The 19,405-nt window shown below is 32.1% G+C and overlaps 1 protein-coding gene across 37 annotated transcripts in view; it reads right to left on the bottom strand.

The window, feature by feature from the left end:
* The window catches only part of LOC144973557 (V-type proton ATPase 116 kDa subunit a 1-like), a 65,377-nt gene that overhangs the window by 21,655 nt on the left and 24,317 nt on the right, over positions 1-19,405 (bottom strand). For 12 of the 37 annotated variants that reach the window (XR_013645577.1, XR_013645576.1, XR_013645578.1 and 9 more), the window contains exons 13-22: positions 18,904-19,040; positions 17,562-17,646; positions 16,457-16,575; positions 15,850-16,001; positions 15,384-15,472; positions 14,044-14,151; positions 13,170-13,232; positions 10,630-10,647; positions 5,424-5,498; positions 4,929-4,967 (exon numbers count right to left, since the gene is read on the bottom strand). Coding sequence is in view for 32 of the 37 variants with exons in the window: in XM_078916123.1 (XP_078772249.1) it covers positions 4,929-4,967; positions 5,424-5,498; positions 10,630-10,647; positions 13,170-13,232; positions 14,044-14,151; positions 15,384-15,472; positions 15,850-16,001; positions 16,457-16,575; positions 17,562-17,646; positions 18,904-19,040 (885 nt within the window). In the remaining 5 variants the exon portion in view is untranslated. The remainder of the gene's footprint in view (positions 1-4,928; positions 4,968-5,423; positions 5,499-10,629; positions 10,648-13,169; positions 13,233-14,043; positions 14,152-15,383; positions 15,473-15,849; positions 16,002-16,456; positions 16,576-17,561; positions 17,647-18,903; positions 19,041-19,405) is intronic. The other 25 variants (XR_013645580.1, XM_078916130.1, XM_078916145.1 and 22 more) reach the window with 3 other exon arrangements.

The following is a 19,405-nucleotide window of genomic DNA, read 5'->3' as shown; positions in this document are numbered from 1 at the left end:
ACAACAACAACAACAACAACAACAACAACAACAACAACAACAACAATAATAATAATAATAATAATAATAATAATAATAATAATAACATTAATAATAATAACATTAATAATAATAACATTAATAATAATAACAACAACAACAACAACAACAACAACAACAACAACAACAACAACAACAACAACAACAACAACAACAACAATAATAATAATAATAATAATAATAATAATAATAATAATAATAATAATAATAATTTTGATAATAATAACAATAATAATAATAATAAAGATAGGAATTTAAACATCTGGTTAAACCAGTCACGAATCCCAAATTGAGACTGGGGATCAGAATACTTGTCCAAAAACATTACTTTTTAATTATACAGAATATGAATAGTCTCACAACAAATTGTTTCCATTAAGTAATGTTCCAATTAACAGCTTGTTCCGTATCTAAACATTAAAAACAATTAAAACAAAAGGCAGACAAGGACAGCTTCGTCATGAATCAGGAAAAAAAGAAAATGAATAAGTAAGCAAATATTACTTGTAATCCCCTTCCTCAGTATAACTAATAGGATCTTTAAAAACAGTGTATCAATCAACAAAAATAAACAGCATACAACAAACACAAATTTCATTAATTGAGAAATTATAACGATAATAATAATAATAATAATAATAATAATAATAATAATAATAATAATAATAATAATAATAATAATAATAATAATAATAATAATAATATTGATTATTCAATATCACGGATCCAGATTAGAAGGGACTAAAACGTTAGTGGAGAGAAAAATAAAGTGAGTAAATTTTGTGACTCATATAAAAAGGGGACAACACAAAACGCACAATGCTTCGTCAAACTTTACTACGATTTTGCCTGGTTTTAAGTATCATATGTATTGCCATCTACTGTTGGGAGAAGAAAAGTTTTGCGCCTGTAAGTTCCTTGGCTGGTATATTGTTTTTGTTTTACAAAGCTGGTATTATTTTTGTTTGTCTTTCAGCCTTTCACAGTCTACAGGCCATGCAGACCAAGTGCTAACTCAGACAACAGAGAGTAGTTCAGCAGAAATATCTCCCCTGTCAAAGGGTGAAAACAGTCTGATCCCTAGTGTAATGTCTGTGTTAACAGCTCAATCTTCAAACGTTGGTGATTATGACAGTTTTGTTTATATTTTTTCTATATCTATTTTGCATGTTCCGTCAGAACCAAAGCTTGTGGTTCAAACTATCTTAACATTGCTTAACTCTCGTTTATGATAATTCAAGCCAATGTGAATTTAATTCAACTTTATCATACAACGGATGGAAAGTTGTTGGCTTTTTGTTTTAATAAAAAATGAAAATCATGGATGTAATTGTTTTTATCTGAACTTCTTAGAAATTAAAGACTGCAATATAATAGTAAGAGGTGTAGAATCTTATATATGACACATGTGTTGACCACAAGATAAATACCAAAATTCATTTCTTTCCTTTGATAAATTTGTCTAATTAAAATATACATATATATACAACTCAATTAATACTCAAAATCCTTCAAGTGAAACAATTGAATATAAAAACTTATAAAATGTAAAAAGAAAATGAAAATTAAAACTTTAAAGAAAAAAAAAAATTAAAAAGGAAATCAAAATAAACCAAAAAGAAATAGTCAACAAAGTGGAAAGAAAAAAAGGGAATTAAACAAAACTAAATTTATTTTTTTTTTAATGAAAAATCTTTTCAAAAAGAACAAAGGGAACAGGAATTGCTTGGTTGGAGAAAGGAGTATTAAGGTATCTCTACATAAACTATCATGGTCTTATACTATGGAAACGTACAAAACAATCGATTCCTGCCTGTGATAAGTAGTGAACATTTTTTGGTGAACTTTCCTGACACAAGGAAAGATAGTTGAAAGATGATAGTACAGAAGATAGAAGAGAAGAGAAGTTTGAGACAGCTGAGGATAAAGTAATGAAGTCACACAAAAAAAAAATACCGTTGACTATAATAACAGTATGAGTGTTTGATTAAATTTAACAAATAAATCGTTTTACAATAATATTCTCTTGCCAGCTGTTTGACAAAACATGCAACTTTTATTTCCCCATACTGTCTGTAATTTCTATTAACTCTTTAAAAAAAAAACAAACCCAGAAATAAATCGTAAATAAAAGACAAAATATATTTTTGAAATTAAAAAAAAAAACAAAAACAAACGGAGATGGAAATAGAAAAGATTTAAATAACAACAGGATCAAAAATATTTAGGAAAATCGTGGCTGTTGAGCATCAAACACCTAACTTTGTACAAAATGGTGTCGAAAGAGTTTATTTCATTTCCTGGAACAGAAACAGGATAGACAGCATCCAAGAAATAGTGTCTAACCACCAATGATATGGGCTCCTGTATTTTTTAAAATAATATTCATATCTACAGGTGGTCATCTACTTGGAAAAGAGTCTAAGAAAATGGAATAAGAAAAGGAAACGCTGACATTTTCCAAAAGAAACTACCTATTCAAATCAGGGGAAGTGAACTTTTGTCAGTTGTCTCCTAAACAATTGAGGGGGTGACATTCATAACCTGCTCACTGACACCCAGATAGAAAAGGAGTTTATATTTTATCAGCCAATCTACTGGATGCATTGGAATCACCAGTCAAATGCTGCATTTTCAAAGTCAGGCATTTTACATAAGGCAAAGAAGAGTATTTTTCTCTTTAATTCATTAATTAAAAGAGAAAAAAATATAGCGACTCTCTTAAAATGATGAAAAGTAGACTTAGCTGTTTTAAAACTCATCTCCTCAATTATACCTGAACAATCAGATTTTTAAATACAAAGCAAACATAATCAGCTTGGAAAATGGTTTGTATAACGAATGCATTTAAAAAATGTTCAAAGCAGGCTACTTTACTTTCATGTTCAAACTTATTAAACTGAGCAAATAAAAAAAGTTACAAATGCCAATTTCAATAATATTCAGGTAAGGGGGGGCTAATGAAACGCATTTTACATGTTACTCAAATGCAATACAAGGATGAATCAAGGCCAAACTTAAAGCAAGAGTTATCCATCATTGACCAATCAGGCAACATCAATCAAGTGTTCATTAGATAAAGAAATAATTGTAAAGTTTATGTTTAATTTAGTTTTAGTCTCAAATCTTTGTGAAGCAACATGCAAAAATTTATTTCATTCCCTTAAGGTCTCAGTCTAAACACTTCAAAATATTTCAATACTTATCAATTTTTTACCAGTTGGGTGGGAAGGGCTGTATGCGTCACTCACAACTTCAAATAATGACAACTCGAAGCAAGTACAGATTTTCATCATTTTGTCCCCCCAAAAAAAAATTAAGAATAAAATCTAACACAAAGATTCATAACAAGCTATTCTGTTTAATTCATATCATTTAGTACATTGTTGTTATATTAAGTCAAAAGATTACTCAGCTCCTGTAGTTTAATCTTATATAACAAACAGGAATCAGTATATGCTAGAACACTTTGGGTAAGTAAATGAATGTCAGATTTTACCAGATTTTAAAAGAAGCAATCTACCATTCCAGTTTTATTATGTAATCATAGAAGCAAGCTTATAATCATATATCTATATTTATCTTACTATATGATTGTAATTTTTCACTTAATCTATTTCTATCAATGGCAAAGATAAACGTAATATTATATTGTCTGGAAGGAGGCAAAAGCTGGCATAGTTAACACTAAACAAATGTCAAAAACTCATGCCATGAATTGAAAGTAAAGTTCCACGACAAACAAATTCAACAAGTCACACTATCTTGATGAAATAAAAGTGTGTCGTATTTGGAACTATATCACAGATGAGCAAAACAATGCACAAACATTCAAAATTGATTTGGTGATTCGTCATGCTAATAAATAAGAACAGACAACTTTCATTTGCTATTTCTGTTGAAGTAGTTGATGTTAAAACAAGACAACACTTTGTAAAAACAAGGGAAGGCATTGTAAAAGAACAACAACAAAAATAAAAGAAAAAAACTAAGAAAAAAACTAAACAATTTAAAAACACTGATTAAAACAACGTGTTGGGTTAGAAACTAAACATGTTTCTAATACAACACACAACAACATGAATTCCACTCATGAAATATGCCACTGATGAAAGGGTGAAAAACAGACTTGCTAACCAATGTCAATTATTCACACACACACACACACACACACACAAATAGTTTTGACATATTTTCTTGAATTATTCGATTTTAAAATCCTATTTTGAACTATGTCTGTCCACTGTCCTTTAAGTGGAGTTGATCACCTCAGACTCGTCTAACTTTTCCACTCTTTTAGAAAAATAGTTTATGTCCACATTTACAAAATTCAGAAGTCTCGTTCTCTCCATCTCTTTTTCTTACATTATTTTTGCGATATATATATTTTTTAAAGTTAAGATTTCATTGCATTGAGCATATTTAGTTCAAAATTCCTCCATCACATATGACCTTAATCATTTAAAGACAGCTTTGCTAACACAAAATGGTTATACTGATACAAAGACTAAGTCTTAAGAAGCTGTACTATAATGGTATGACAATTTTAATTAAAATGATGGCCGAGTAGTATTTGTTAATATTTCAAAATCTTATTAGCTAATACTGAATAAAACAATATTGATTTTGAGCACACAAAAAAAAAAGTCAATTATAAAGGCAACAGCATTAAAATTCGAAGGGTTATTCAAAATTGTTTTATAAAAAATCGAATAATTTTGTTGAAAAAAGATATATTACTTATGAGTGGAATTCATGAAAACTATCTTTAAAAAATGTAAGTCACAAATTAGAAGGAAGCCACAGGCAAAAGATTTGGCGAGTGAAGGAAAGCTTTTCAACATGTAAGATGCCATGACGACACCATGGTACGGTCGTCAACAACTTACAATAGCGGGTAATTCTTCATTAGAGATAAGTGGGACATCCTGTTCATATTTCAAAAAAAAAACAAAAAAATTAAATATAATAAAATATCATTTGATATGTAAGCAAAGCCCATTGTGGAAAAACCAAATCATTTCAAAATCAAAAATAAAACTTTAAAACCACCTATTAAAATAATATTCTAAATAAATAGGACACTAATAATAGAAATTATAATAATCTAAAAACACCAATTTAAATAAAAACAAACCTTAAGTGACTTAAAACAAGTCTAAAAATACAAAACCATATTTCGAAAAAAATGAGATGACATTTTTAATGCTGGAACTAAGTTTTGCACCAAATACAAAGAATCTGATAATGAAACATCCATCCATACCCTCCACCGAAAAAAATCCCAAAAATTAGCCACCTTGAAGACTATGCGATTATTCCATTATGTATTCTGACTAAAAAAAAAATTTTTTTAATGAAAAGTAAAAAACGAGTTACCGTACCTCGCTATTCTGATAGCTGCTGTGAATAACTCTTCCCATTGATTCCTCATCCGAGTTGACAGATCGAGCAGCCTCCTGGAGAACAGAAAACAATAACAGTTAACAATTCAATTCAAAATGCCATTACAAAAAATACAAGTACCTCCTGTCTTCATGCCATGCGATTGGGGGGGGGGGGGGGGGGGGGATAACATTAAATTTGTAAGAAAAAATTTGGTTCAAAGTCTTAAAGGATTGATTAAAATGTTAATTGAAAGAGAATAAGAAAGAAACATTTTAAAGGAACTGAAAACTGTTAATCATGAAAGGAAATAATTTCGGGTAATTTTATAAATACGTGTGAGTCATGAGATAGTGTTGGTTAATATATAAAACTTAAAAATATCTTTTGCAACAGTGTTGATATTGAAAAGGTGAATACTAGTATGTACTTGTAGACATTTGCTTCCTTCAAAATATTTGTGTTATAATTGACTTGAGCTTAGTATCTCCCTGATTTCCTAGGACAATGTGTGACTTATTATGTCCAAATTGAAAGTTATATCTTTAAGTAGGTCATTCCAATCAAATATTAGAGTCAAACATTTCACTGGAATGACCTATGACCTATTTAAGCTATCACTTTCTCTTTTGTGTTTCTCCTTCAGGCCACAATTTATAAATACGGTCGGATTTAACTTGCAGGATGATTATAAAAGGAAGTAATATAAACCAAATTATTTTCCTTTGAATAAAAGCATGGTCTCTAGATGTAATAGGAACAGATTTGTTTGTTTATAATTGTGGGGGGTTTTTTTTTGGTATTTATTTTACAAGTACAAAGAAAAAATTGTACTGGCAATAAGGCGTGATAAATAACTCTGTAAATGATTTTAAGTGTTGTAATTAAATAGAAAAAAAAAAAGAAAAAGAGTTATAATATTCTTAACCAAATGATGTGGGTGTTAATGAGAATGCATTATCAGACAAAAATAAAGATTGTCTCAGAGTATTTGTACAAAAATTATATGGACGAATATCCCTATAGAATAGCGGCCAACTTTGCAAATAGATGAAATGGGACACCCTAAAATTAACACGCACGCAACTATCATGACCAAAAACTGGCAGTATGTTTGTTTTACAACTTATACTAATGTAGATTTAGAGATATACTACTCTCTACTTATTTATTCCTTGTTTAGATTAGCTCTGCCGTCTTAAGGAAAAAGACAGTATGTTTACTTGTAATAAGAGGCCGCATACGGTCTTTTTTAATTCAGACGGCAGAGCTAGTCAAATAATCACAAGACTGGGATATCCAGGCTAATTTCCTTATATTTCATCATCAAATTTTTCTTCTTAAAATTTTCCTTTTATCTTTTTCTCCGGATCGCCAAATCAGGACAGTTGGCGGCTGCTATGATAAAAGATAAATTGAAATATGGAGGATAATAAATATGCACTTCTATAATGCTTGGGAGAAACATAAAAACTAAGTGTGTGTGCGATTTACATAATTTGTATTACTTTCTTTTTACATCTATACAATGAAGAATTAATTATAATTAGTTGAAGGTTTAATTGTGGTGTGTTTTCAAAATTTCAAAAGCTTTGCATTGAGAGAGAGGGAGAGACAGAGAGAGAGAGAGAGAGAGAGAGAGAGGGAGAGACAAAGAGAGAGAGAGACAGAGAGAGAGAGAGACAGAGAGAGAGACAGAGAGAGAGAGAGAGACAGAGAGAGATAGAGAGAGAGAGAGAGAGAGAGAGAGAGAGAGAGAGAGAGAGAGAATGGGGGGGGGAAGGGAAAGATGAGATGGGCATAAACCCAAAGAACAGTAATCAAGCACCAGAAAAAAAAATTATATGAATAAAATTTGACTCCTCAGATTTCTCTATAATCAAATTCATGCCACGCACAGGGTTGTCAATTAAGGCGGCAAAAATTTACTGAACTTCTACGCACTCACATATACCAACCCCTCTCCGAGTACTGAACTTCACATTATGTACTTATTTTTTTTTTTTTCGTTTGGCAGGTGATTGCAGGGTTGCCAATTTGGCAGATTTTCTGCCAAATGTCCTTTTTTTTGGCAGAATTTGAAGTCTGGCAGAAAAAAAAACGCTTTGGCAGTTTGGCAGATATTTGGCAGATTTTATTTTCCGAGGCCGAGGAATGAATGTATAGGTCTATTCCACGTTTTCCATGGCAATTTTTATGCATAAGTGATTTTTTAAAACTTGGGAAATGAAAAAAAAAATTATGACATCGGCCTTGCGAATTTTTTGTTTAACAAAACTGATGAGTTTTCAAATGGGGTACTATAAATAGTACGGTTAGGCAGATTTTTGTGGTATTTGGCAGATTTTTAAAATCCAGTTGGCAGAATGCCTGAAAATAATCTGGCAACCCTGGGTGAATGGAAAATATACTGAGGGTTTATAACAGACCGAGTTCCGTAAATATATGGAAAAATGGCAACCTTTCATTCATACATAAAAATGGACTCAAACTCAAAGAGGCTAAACAGTAAATAGTGTGCATAATTTTATCTTTTCTTACAGTGTGCATAATTTTATCTTTTCTTACAGTGTACATAATTTTATCTTTTCTTACAGTGTGCATAATTTTATCTTTTCTTACGTATTTCAATGTTATAATCGTAAAATGGTATCAAGTCTTCTATGTGGACTGGTGATGGAAGAGGAAAATAGATGGAATGAGCTTATAGGTGGTGGATAGAAGCTACAGTTGTATTTCCAATATACATCTTTGAGAGTACGACAATCTAAGGGCACTAAAGTACACGGTGACGTTTATACACGAGTGCATTTTCACACACATTATGCATGGATAGATTCATTCGTATTGAAATGAGAATAGGGGAAATGGTAAACATGGCAAGAGGATAAATGGGTGAAAGCGATATGAGGCTTAAACTTTAGTTTGGATTTGACATAAAAAGGCAATAGTAAGTTATTTTGAATCAACTTTGGAAAGTAAAAAACAGTAGGGACTGTCTGAAGCAGGTGATCGCAAAAATACTAACGAAAGAGTGAAAATGGAGAGGTTTCGTATGGGAACAAAACAGACATTGTCTGTTTTGTTCCCATAGGAAGCCTTTCCATTTTCACTCTTTTGTTAGAATAAACCTTGGAAAGCTCGATTCTTATCGTTTTTTCAGAGTTCAACAATGAACTCTTGATGATGACGATTTATTCAAAAACGGGTGACTGGCACGTAAGGAATAGCATTCAAATTGTCCAAAGATAGTGGGTTCTCAGTTTTTAACAGCAATGGTAATTCTTGAAGTCAAAGAAACTGATAAAAATTAGATATTTATTCCTTACTAATCAAAAATACTTACTACATCTTTTTGTGTTAAACATTTGCCATAGTTTTATATAACTAATGGGTAATATTGTTGTTACAAACAAGTATATAAATTTCAGGACTTCACAAAGAATAGAAGACAGAGAGGGAGGGAAAGGGAATGAGAGAGAGAGAGAGAGAGAGAGAGAGAGAGAGAGAGAGAGAGAGAGAGAGAGAGAGAGAGAGAGAGAGAGAGGGGGAAGAAAGAATAGATATAATACATTTTATAAAAAATATAGTTCTGGCATCTTTCACAAGTTTTTACAGAGTCGTGGCTATGAAAAGATAGACTAGCAGGAGATAAGAGGCCACTGAATGCGAGTCTGGTTAAATTTTAAATTATTATTGACATAGAAACTAGCCCTAAATAACTTATAGAAAAAGAGCTATAGTTTCGTATTGTGACTTACTTACCGATCCACCAACATTTCGCTTTTAGTTTATTTATAGATCTCATTCTGACCCGAAAAAGTTGTGAGAGCAAAGATGCGTGATAGACGCTAGGTTTGAAATTACTTTTTAGTAGGATTGGTGGATGGCACATTGAAAAGATTGACTCTCACACCAGGCAGATGTTGCCATCAGTTCAATTCTCACTCTGAAGTTAAGATTGTATTCTCTTCTGACTTCTTTATGGACAACGCAGTCGTGTGTAATGTGAAATTAGAGTACTCTTTATCTTAAACATTTTAAAAGCAGTATGATGCGGAAGGGTTGTTGTCTGCTATCTTCTCCTTTATTTCTACTTCTTTTTCTTTTTGTTTATTATTATTGAAATAACAAAATAATGATGAACCATTCCCTTCTACCTTAAGATTTCAATTCAAATGATGGACAGATACATAAACAAATGTAAATTCCAGACAAGGGGGAGACCTAGAAAAGTGCTTCTAAAATAAAAGATGATCTGAGAAGTTGAACGGGTTACAAATAAAACAAAACAAAAATAATAATAAAATGAAAACAAAAGAAATTTCAAGTGGAAGACAATAACTAGAGAAGATCATTTTACAGTGGATTGAAGGCCAAATATATCAAGGAGGATGGATGACAGTTCTACAATTGGATAACAATCAAAACAATTTTTTTTTTAAGGGAGGTGGCGAAGGCTTGAGGGTCTGTATAAGCATGTTGCCTGGTTTGATATCACAGCAGCAAAAGCAGAGTAAATATCCAGTAAATTCTGATAAATGCTTGCAATGATATATAATATCTATTATAATATTTCTAATTTTATTGATTTCTTGTTGACAAAGTGAGTGAATGCTACAAAGATTTGTCAGTCCAATCTTCACTACTCTGGTCACAAAGCTGAAATTAGTGTTGAAAGGCATCTATCATATCATTCATGTACCCGTATGTTTCATTCTTTTATTACCCTTTCAAAGAGTACGTTATATTAATTCTCTATCAACTAAGATTATCCTGACTCAATTTTCTTTCTATATTTATATATATGAGTTCCCGGTCCCCTTGCTTTCTCTATTTACATTCAAGATTTAATCTTATTTTAACCCGAGATCCTGTACAGAGAAAATATGTTTAGAAATAAATTCTGTGTACTGTTTAGGGTAAACATACACTTTGTTAAATCTTTAACCTTTGAGATTTAGATTAAAATTTTTGTTTGAACATTTTTATTCTTTTTTTTTTCTTTTACATCATATATCCTCATAAATTTCACCAATCAAATATTTAAAAAAGAAAAAGGTTGGGCATTATCAGTTTCATTCTCCCTCTTGTGGACCGACAGACTGTACAAGTAGTAATATTATTCTATGCAATAGGAACAGGGTTGATCATCGGCATGGTTTACTTTCCAATAGCTTGGCAAAAGCCACACTAAAAACTTACCCCAGAAATCCGTTTTGGCTATAACAATGACAACAGAATGGAATGTGACATATGCATGAAGAACGGGGGTCAGCATGCAGTGACAGGTAGAAGGTATATTAACTCACTCAACCCTAAAACCGACTATATCCGGGTTACTTTTACCCCATGCCTATTTGTTACATTTTCTGAGACAAATTATAGGCGTGGTATCAAAGCTAATGTTTTTAGTTTTTACATGTAAATGGTAGATGAATAATTCAATCTATGTACATGATCACCTTTAATACATTTTTTAAAGATTTTGAAAAGTAGCAAAAATCTCTAGGATTGAGTGAGTTAATCAAGGTTTCTGACAGGTTCAGGGTGACATAGCAATGATCAGTTATTGAACTGGAATGGTCCAGTCAGTCCCCATATCAATTAACCCTTTTAGCCAGGGTTTGATTTCAAATCATAACAATAACAATCTTACCATTTTCAACAAGAGAGCAGTAAGAGAGACGCCATTTAAATGCCATTGAAGTATCACGATTACTAATAATAATATATCTTTATTGTCCCCAAAAAAGTGGCAATTTGTCATTTGGTTACACATTTATAACAATACAATATTGACATAGACTCACACAAGATGCACACTAGTGACATAGTAGTTGTCGTGAAAAAAAAATAAAAAAACAGGCATCAACAACAACACCATCATCTACTACTCTCTTGGTGTAAATGATATTATCAGATAAAACTTTCAAGTTATAATAATATGGAATGACAGGAGACATGTTATGATGAGAGGAATTATGTGGGACGAAATATAATAAAACTAGTGTCTATGTATCTCATTGACAGTGGATTCAAGCAGCATTCCCATTATGGACATGAAACAAAATTAATCTGAAACATGATGGAGGTAGAGGATATCATAGGTAGTACATTAATGTCTCTTGTTGATCTCTTGTTGGAACAACAAAAATATCTCAGTTGCATAAATACTTTTTAAAATTCAACGAATGGACAATATTTAAACATTTTTCCATAGTTTTACATCTGTTTGTTAGACGCATTGGGAGTTGAAACAACACTTTAAAGCATTGATCCTTACAGAGTCGGTTAGATTTTATGAAAAACACTGTAAGAGTTTTCATCAATAGTAATAGCAATGTAACTCGGGCTGGAAAGCGCATTGCTGTCTTATTGATGTTCGATTTGCCCCAGCAATTTCAACAAGATAAAAAAAAAACGGTTTATAAGTCTGAAACAAAGTAAGACATACAAAAATGTCACTTTCATCACAGTTTCTCACTTGGTTGTTTCAAGCACAAGCAGCAATAAGGGGCATTCACTCTGTGAAGCGAGGATGCTACTGAGACTTAAAGCATTTTCATCACAGGTGTTATTTATCACCAATTACCTTTGTCATGTCAGATGGGCTAATTCATTATTAAAAACTTGATCATGCTCATTAATGAAAAGAAAGCCAAGCATGATTAATGAGCATTCTCTGAAAATATCTCCTCTCAATTCTCACATGAAATATCAACAAAATCGAAATTTCATAAATGCACAATTTGCTTTCAAAAAATAAATAAATAAATAATAATAGAAATGAAATTTATTGGTGTAATTAATACAATGAAGGGCATAAAACTTGGGTCTCAATAGTGTTTTTGAATGATTATAAAATGACAAAACAGTTAGACCAAACCTTGTAAAATTATAAAAAATTTCCTTTCAAAAATAGATGGCCCTGTGCTAGAACCAGGTTTGCCGTCAAAGTTTTATGAACATCGGATAATTCTGTCTTATATTTAATTCAGATGAACATCGGATAATTCTGTCTTATAATTAATTCAGATGAACATCGGATAATTCTGTCTTATAATTAATTCAGATGAACATTGGATCATTGTCTTATAATTAATTCAGATGAACATCGTACCCCTTCAACCAATTATATATTTTGCCTTTAGGAAAAGAACAATTGCTATCTAACTAAAAAGATTTAAAGAGTGATATTTCATTTTGTCTAAAATTTAAATAAAACCAATTGCATGCATAACCATGACATCAAACTCGCTATAAATTAAGTTTTAATCATATTAAAACCGAGAAGTTCAGTGTTAAAAACGGGTTTAAATTTGTTTTAGGTAGTGATTTTGTCACAATTAATGAAAGCGTTGATTAAACAAAACTAAAAACCAAATATAAAGATAAAGTACCAGTTGCACGTTTGTATGTTCAATAAGACACATTTGGGGTCCATACCTTGGCATACTGATATTACCAGGACTGCTTATCCTGATTTGTAACACCAGAATATATAAAAACGATCATGGCCCTTATACTTAAGTAAAAGAACTGGAAAATTCAAATTCTATGAAATATAGGCACTATTCATTTCAGACTCTACTGCTCCTTTTGGATAACTTTGTATATAGCCACAAATGTTAGCATTCTCATACTGCTGTAAATTCATCCCAGTAAATATTAAAACCAAAGTGGTTAATAATGACTCTACAGCGAATCTGTTCTAAATATATATATATATTTATCTATCTTACCGTGGCTGGTGGCACTTCGTTGGAGATCAGTGGGGCAGAGGACACCATTTGGTAGGAGGTTCTCTGATAACAGAAAAAATAAAAACACAGTTTTGACCCAATTTGTACATAACATGATTAACCATTAGTCGTTTAGTTAACAGGATTCAAAGATTAAATGCTGCTAAACCGTTAAACCCCTTCCCCCACTTCCAAAAAAGTTTTCTTTATCCATTCTAACAAACTGTGTTTAGTAATGTGAGCAATATATGTTCACAATCATTTGATTGTTAATGAGATGAAGGGACAGCATTGAACATTGAACCTATACAATAAAACAATGCAACCTGTTAGGTTGTAACACTTTCACAGACAATGCTGCTCAACACCAGAGCAACCTCTGAATTTGAAATGCAACTCGAATGACAGAAAAAGGAAAATGTATGCATAATGCCTTTCCTAAAGACGCATTGTCTGGGTGTAGAGTCCTCCCAGCAGCTTAATTCCTGTCTTGTTGCTCGTCCAATAAGAATGTCCCCCTATACCACAGTCACACAAAATCAGTGCTGATGGTGAAAAAACATGAAAAAGGAGGAAAATTTTAAAAGATTGCCTTAAAGCCTGATTTTCACTGCACTAATCCCTACTTTTAGAGCAATTGAGATGATAAACAATTATCAATACTCTAGCTAACTTCTGGCGAGTGGGAAATTGGACATATTTGTTCCACCACACATCAAGTCTCTCACTGCCATTTCATTTAATTGGGAGAAATGTAATTTTTTTTAAGGAGGAATTCCTCCTCTGACTCCAAAATCGCGGATTCCCGCGGATCCTAGGAAAACCATCAGCACTGCAAAATGATTCAGCATTAACTCTACTTGAGAATACTCACTGCCGATCTTGCCTTCTTGTTCATATAGATCTGTATGGCTGGCTTGACAATCAGCAAAATTGGTACAGACAGGATGGCCAGCAGGAACATCAAGGTTTGGACAATTTGCTGAAAGCATGTCAATTAAAAATGGCATTAATTGCAATGATGATGATGACGAAAAAAAATTATCTCACTGTTTCTCATACGGAGAAAGATATCTACTGAAATTTGGGGAAAGCCCAAATAATCCTATTTGAGGTATACAAGAAATAAAAATAAATCAAATAAAAAAAGTAAATAAAATGATCATTGGATATAAATTTTAAAAAATAAAATAATAGAGTAATTTTATTTATTATATAGGGAAATAATTCATTCAAGTTTAAGCATACTTCTTCTTCTTCTTCAAGTACCAAGTCTGTGCCAGACATCGGTGATCATGATACGCCATTCATCTCTCTGATCAGATAACCTCAGAAAATTAATATTACTCTTCTCTTTCTTTGTCACACAGCTGTTCAAACTATTACTCTTTTTACCTTCTATCTTTCCTGTGAGAGCAAGCTGTTCAATACATTTATGTCGATTAAGGTGTCCTAAAAATTACATTTGTCTTTTTCTTATTGTACGAATTAATAGCCTTTTAGTTTCAGCTTGCTCTAATACTTCTTCATTAGTTTTCTTTTCTGTCCATGAGATTCTTAACATCCTTCTAAGAAACCACATTTCTGCTGCCTCCAGTTTCTTTCTAATGTCTTCTGTAATTGTCCAGCTTTCGCAGCCATATAATAATACTGACCATACGTAGGCATTCAAAACCCTAAGCATACTAGCAATAGTTTTAATTGAAGGCTTCATTGTCAAAGATGGTAGTTCAATCTAATTTCCACTTAAAATTTTCTATTTAACATGAAGTAAAAGCTTAAATGTGGTCTGAGGCCATTAATAGTATAAAATAAGCTTACATACATAATTCTATACAAATCCTCAAATTTTTTTTTTTAATAATAGTGAAAACGAGCATTATATAACTAACTGAAATGATAATTATTGTGATGCATCATTCAGAAACAGTCAACAGTTGATGTAAGATATGTATATGTATCATTGCATCACTAGAGATAAAATTAAAAATTAAAATAATTCGCATATCACCGCAAAATACGAAAATATGGGCATAAGGACTCAGGAAGCCAAATATGGAACAAATCCGTTTTTACGGAACAGTTGGCAGCTATGCCGAAGAATATATGCATTCTGGGAGATTTTGTACACTTTATAAATTGCCATTAAATATCTAATTTGGGCAGTGACAGATGGAGCTAAGGAATCAGTAACCTATTTGTCAAAAAGCTCACCTGCCCTTCATAGAAAGTTGATTGTGGATCTTTGTGAAGACAGTCTTTGTCGTCCTTTATGTACTTGAACATAAACATGTTGATGTAATCTGAAAAACAACAGAATGAAAAATTCTTGAAAAAAAAACACAGGACAATATAACTGTAAATGTTGAATAAAAATAGATTAACACTTACATATTATACCAAACAACAAAAATGCTTTCAACATATTTCAGCTTTTTCAAAAGGTGGCACGTTTGTAACAAATGAGTCTTTCACGGGACCTTGCTCTGCAAAACTAATAAATGTCTAGAGTAGTAAAACATACGCTTTTTAAATTTCATTCATCCTCCAAAAATGACAATGGCCCTGCAATAAAGCAACTATATAAGACGATTCTCCCGATGATTTTCAATTATCATTATAAGGCCAGCACGAAGAGGAAACAATAAAAATAACCCAAAAACTATAAAACCATACTTACGGATAAGTAAAGGAGGAGCACATCTTGAGGTGGCACCGTCAAATGAAAGCCATTTGTATATGACCATAGCCACTAGGTAACCAAACAAACAGCCCAAAAACAATATCTCAGGAAGAAATTGGAGTAGAATCAGTCGTTTCTTGTTGAAGTGTCTGAAAAATTGATTGAAATGATATTGCGTGAATTTTGAAAAAGCAAAAAAAAAATTTTTTAATTTAAAAAAATTAAAAACCGAACAAACAAAAAACAATGATGAAATTGAATGTATGTTTAATTAACAAAGTCAAAGACAAATGATGTCAAAGATGTTTTAGTAACAGAGAAAAGATGAATTGACATAAAATCAGATGATAAAGATGATTGTTAACTCTCTGGAGTTCTATAAGAATGGAAATCAAAATAAATTTGTTTAATTATCCATCAATATGAACACTGGAGAGTTAAGATGTCTTAAGTTCTAATACATAAATGTATCCCAAAATCCATAAAACAGATTGAATGAAGGAATGAGAATGAGCAGACCATAATCATTTTTTAGGGGTTGCTTTGTTGGTCTTTTTAAAATAAATCTTTTCAACTAATTAACTCATATCTTTGGTATACTTACACATGATTAAAGACACTAAGACAGATTCCAAACAACATGTGGGTCACTCCTATAATCACAGCCAGTTTCATTTTCAACGAGTTAAGGAATGAGATCTTGTTCTTAGCAGATTGCCAGATCTAGAAAAAAAAAGAAAAAAAGATACCAACTTATAGTATGAAGAGATAACATAAATTGTCTTCTATTCATTTTGTTTTTTAACACTTTTGTCCTACAAGTCAATCCCAACGAGAAATTCCCCATCTAGTCCCGCTATATATAGAAACAAAGAACAAACACTGATTTGTATAAGATTTATCTCATCTACCTTTCCTATTCGGCTCTCAAAACAACAACATATTTGAAACTTCTTTTCAACAGAAATATATAACCAAATAAAAATATTTTAAAAACAGACTAATCACCAATTTACCGATCAATTTTTGTTTGTTGCTTTAGGTCTCTTCCAACACAATTGAGGTTATATGAGAGACCGCTGAAACAAAAAAACAAGCAATCTAACAAAAATAGTACAAATGTAAATCAAAATCATAACCTAAAGATATCATAAGCTAAATTATAAATAACCAAGAACAAACAGGCAGAAGATTTACAGGAAAAAAAAATATCCCTGTCAAAAATACAATCACAAACCAAAGAAGCAGGATAGGCTAATAAAGAGAAGAAGAAACGACATCACTATCGGATCGTACACCCATGCGAACATCATAGGTATATGATTCAAGGGTGATGCTCCCATCCAACCACCCGCATCGATCAATTAATTCTTTAAATTTAATGTACATAAATGCATAAAACAGCTTCCAAAAATTTTTTTTTTTAATTTACAAAACAAGGAACTTTTTGGGCTCAAAACCCTTCTTCAGCCAACAACAAAAACCGCATTAAAAAAATAAATACATCACTTTAAATCCAGATAGACGACAGAAAAGAATGACAACTTCCATTGCTTTCAAGAAATCAAAATAAACTGCATGGATTTGAGGGCATTAATCTAAAAAGAGACAAGCATTTTTAATCGAGAGAATGCGATCTATTAAATCACAAAAATAATCATAAATCAAAAATAGCGTTACACATTGTCTTATCAAAGACTTTCTCGTACCGGATCGACTCCAAGGAAATAAGCTGTACCGTTGATGTGGGCAGTGTTTGGATTCAGCTCGATTTCACCCTCACCGTCACCAATGCTGAAAATAGGCAAATTAACAGATAGCAACTTTCTAAACAAAAAAATGACAATTTTTTTCCACTAAGGTTCATCAATAACAATGAAGCTCATCAAAATATTTAAAGAGTAATTCATTCCTTTCAATAAATATGTTGTTACTACCAGTGGAGTCTTATCTTTACTCACAATGTAAAATTTATGTAAAATATAGAAAAATATGTCACTGTTCTTATGCATTCTTCTTTAAAAAAAATCATTATATTGTGTTTTTAATATGTCTAAAGTTTTTGTTTGCTTTTTTTTTTTTACAGCGCTTCCTCACATTTAGGTCATATCAGCGCCAGTAAAAGGAAATAAAATGGGATAGAATAAAAGTTCTAGAATTACAATGAAAGCAGCTATGACAAAGTAAGACAAATGAGAATGATGCAAATAGGGAATAAGTGTAGATTCAAAACATATGAGTAAATTAACTTTGGGTCTGAGGACTTATTCTACTTGGGGCTCCCACTGATGCAAATAGGGAATAAGTGTAGATTCAAAACATATGAGTAAATTAACTTTGGGTCTGAGGACTTACTCTACTTGAGGCTCCCACTGATGCAAATAGGGAATAAGTGTAGATTCAAAACATATGAGTAAATTAACTCTCGGTCTGAGGACTTACTCTACTTGAGGTTCCCACTGATGCAAATAGGGAATAAGTGTAGATTCAAAACATAGGAGTAAATTAACTCTCGGTCTGAGGACTTACTCTACTTGGGGCTCCCACTGATGCAAATAGGGAATAAGTGTAGATTCAAAACATAGGAGTAAATTAACTTTGGGTCTGAGGACTTACTCTACTTGGGGCTCCCACTGATGCAAATAGGGAATAAGTGTAGATTCAAAACATAGGAGTAAATTAACTTTCAGTCTGAGGACTTACTCAACTTGAGGTTCCCACTGATGCAAATAGGGAATAAGTTTAGATTCAAAACATATGAGTAAATTAACTTTGGGTCTGAGGACTTACTCTACTTGGGGCTCCCACTGATGCAAATAGGGAATAAGTGTAGATTCAAAACATATGAGTAAATTAACTTTGGGTCTGAGGACTTACTCTACTTGAGGTTCCCACTGATGCAAATAGGGAATAAGTGTAGATTCAAAACATAGGAGTAAATTAACTTTCAGTCTGAGGACTTACTCTACTTGGGGCTCCCACTGATGCAAATAGGGAATAAGTGTAGATTCAAAACATATGAGTAAATTAACTTTCGGTCTGAGGACTTACTCTACTTGAGGCTCCCACTGAGAACCAAAGATATTCAGGGCCCTGGCAAAGGCATCGTTGTAGATGAGTCCAGTGTAAATGGAGAACAACCCCATCATCATGATAATGTAACGACCACTGAAGAAAGTGTTCCAAATCTACACGGGAAAAGATGGGAAAATAGCAGTGAAAGGAAATGATTACAGAGCTGCCAACCCCATCTGATGAGAATGTGTACAATGGGACCTCAAAATGGGGGAGAATTCATAAAAATGGGTTTCAATCCTGAAATCGACGGAAACTAACCATTGTGAAAGTAAGAGGAAGGTATACTTACATAAAGTCACACCGCACAAGCTCACTTTCCCATGACTATAATCCTTTCAGAATTCTACCTCCCAGCATGAAGATCATAATTGGTAAAAAATGATATGAATATCCACTTGGTCACCAGGGTTTTTCAATAGGCTAGTAATAATATGAATTACAACAAAAGAAAACTGAAGTGACTCTGTACACTGAA

The sequence above is a fragment of the Berghia stephanieae genome, chromosome 5 (genome assembly GCF_034508935.2).
Source record: "Berghia stephanieae isolate SIO BIC M18660-M18661 chromosome 5, UCSD_Bste_1.3, whole genome shotgun sequence".
Classification (NCBI taxonomy): Eukaryota; Metazoa; Mollusca; class Gastropoda; order Nudibranchia; family Aeolidiidae; genus Berghia; species Berghia stephanieae.
Note: the sequence above shows the minus strand (reverse complement) of the source record. Positions and strands in the feature narration are given on the sequence as shown.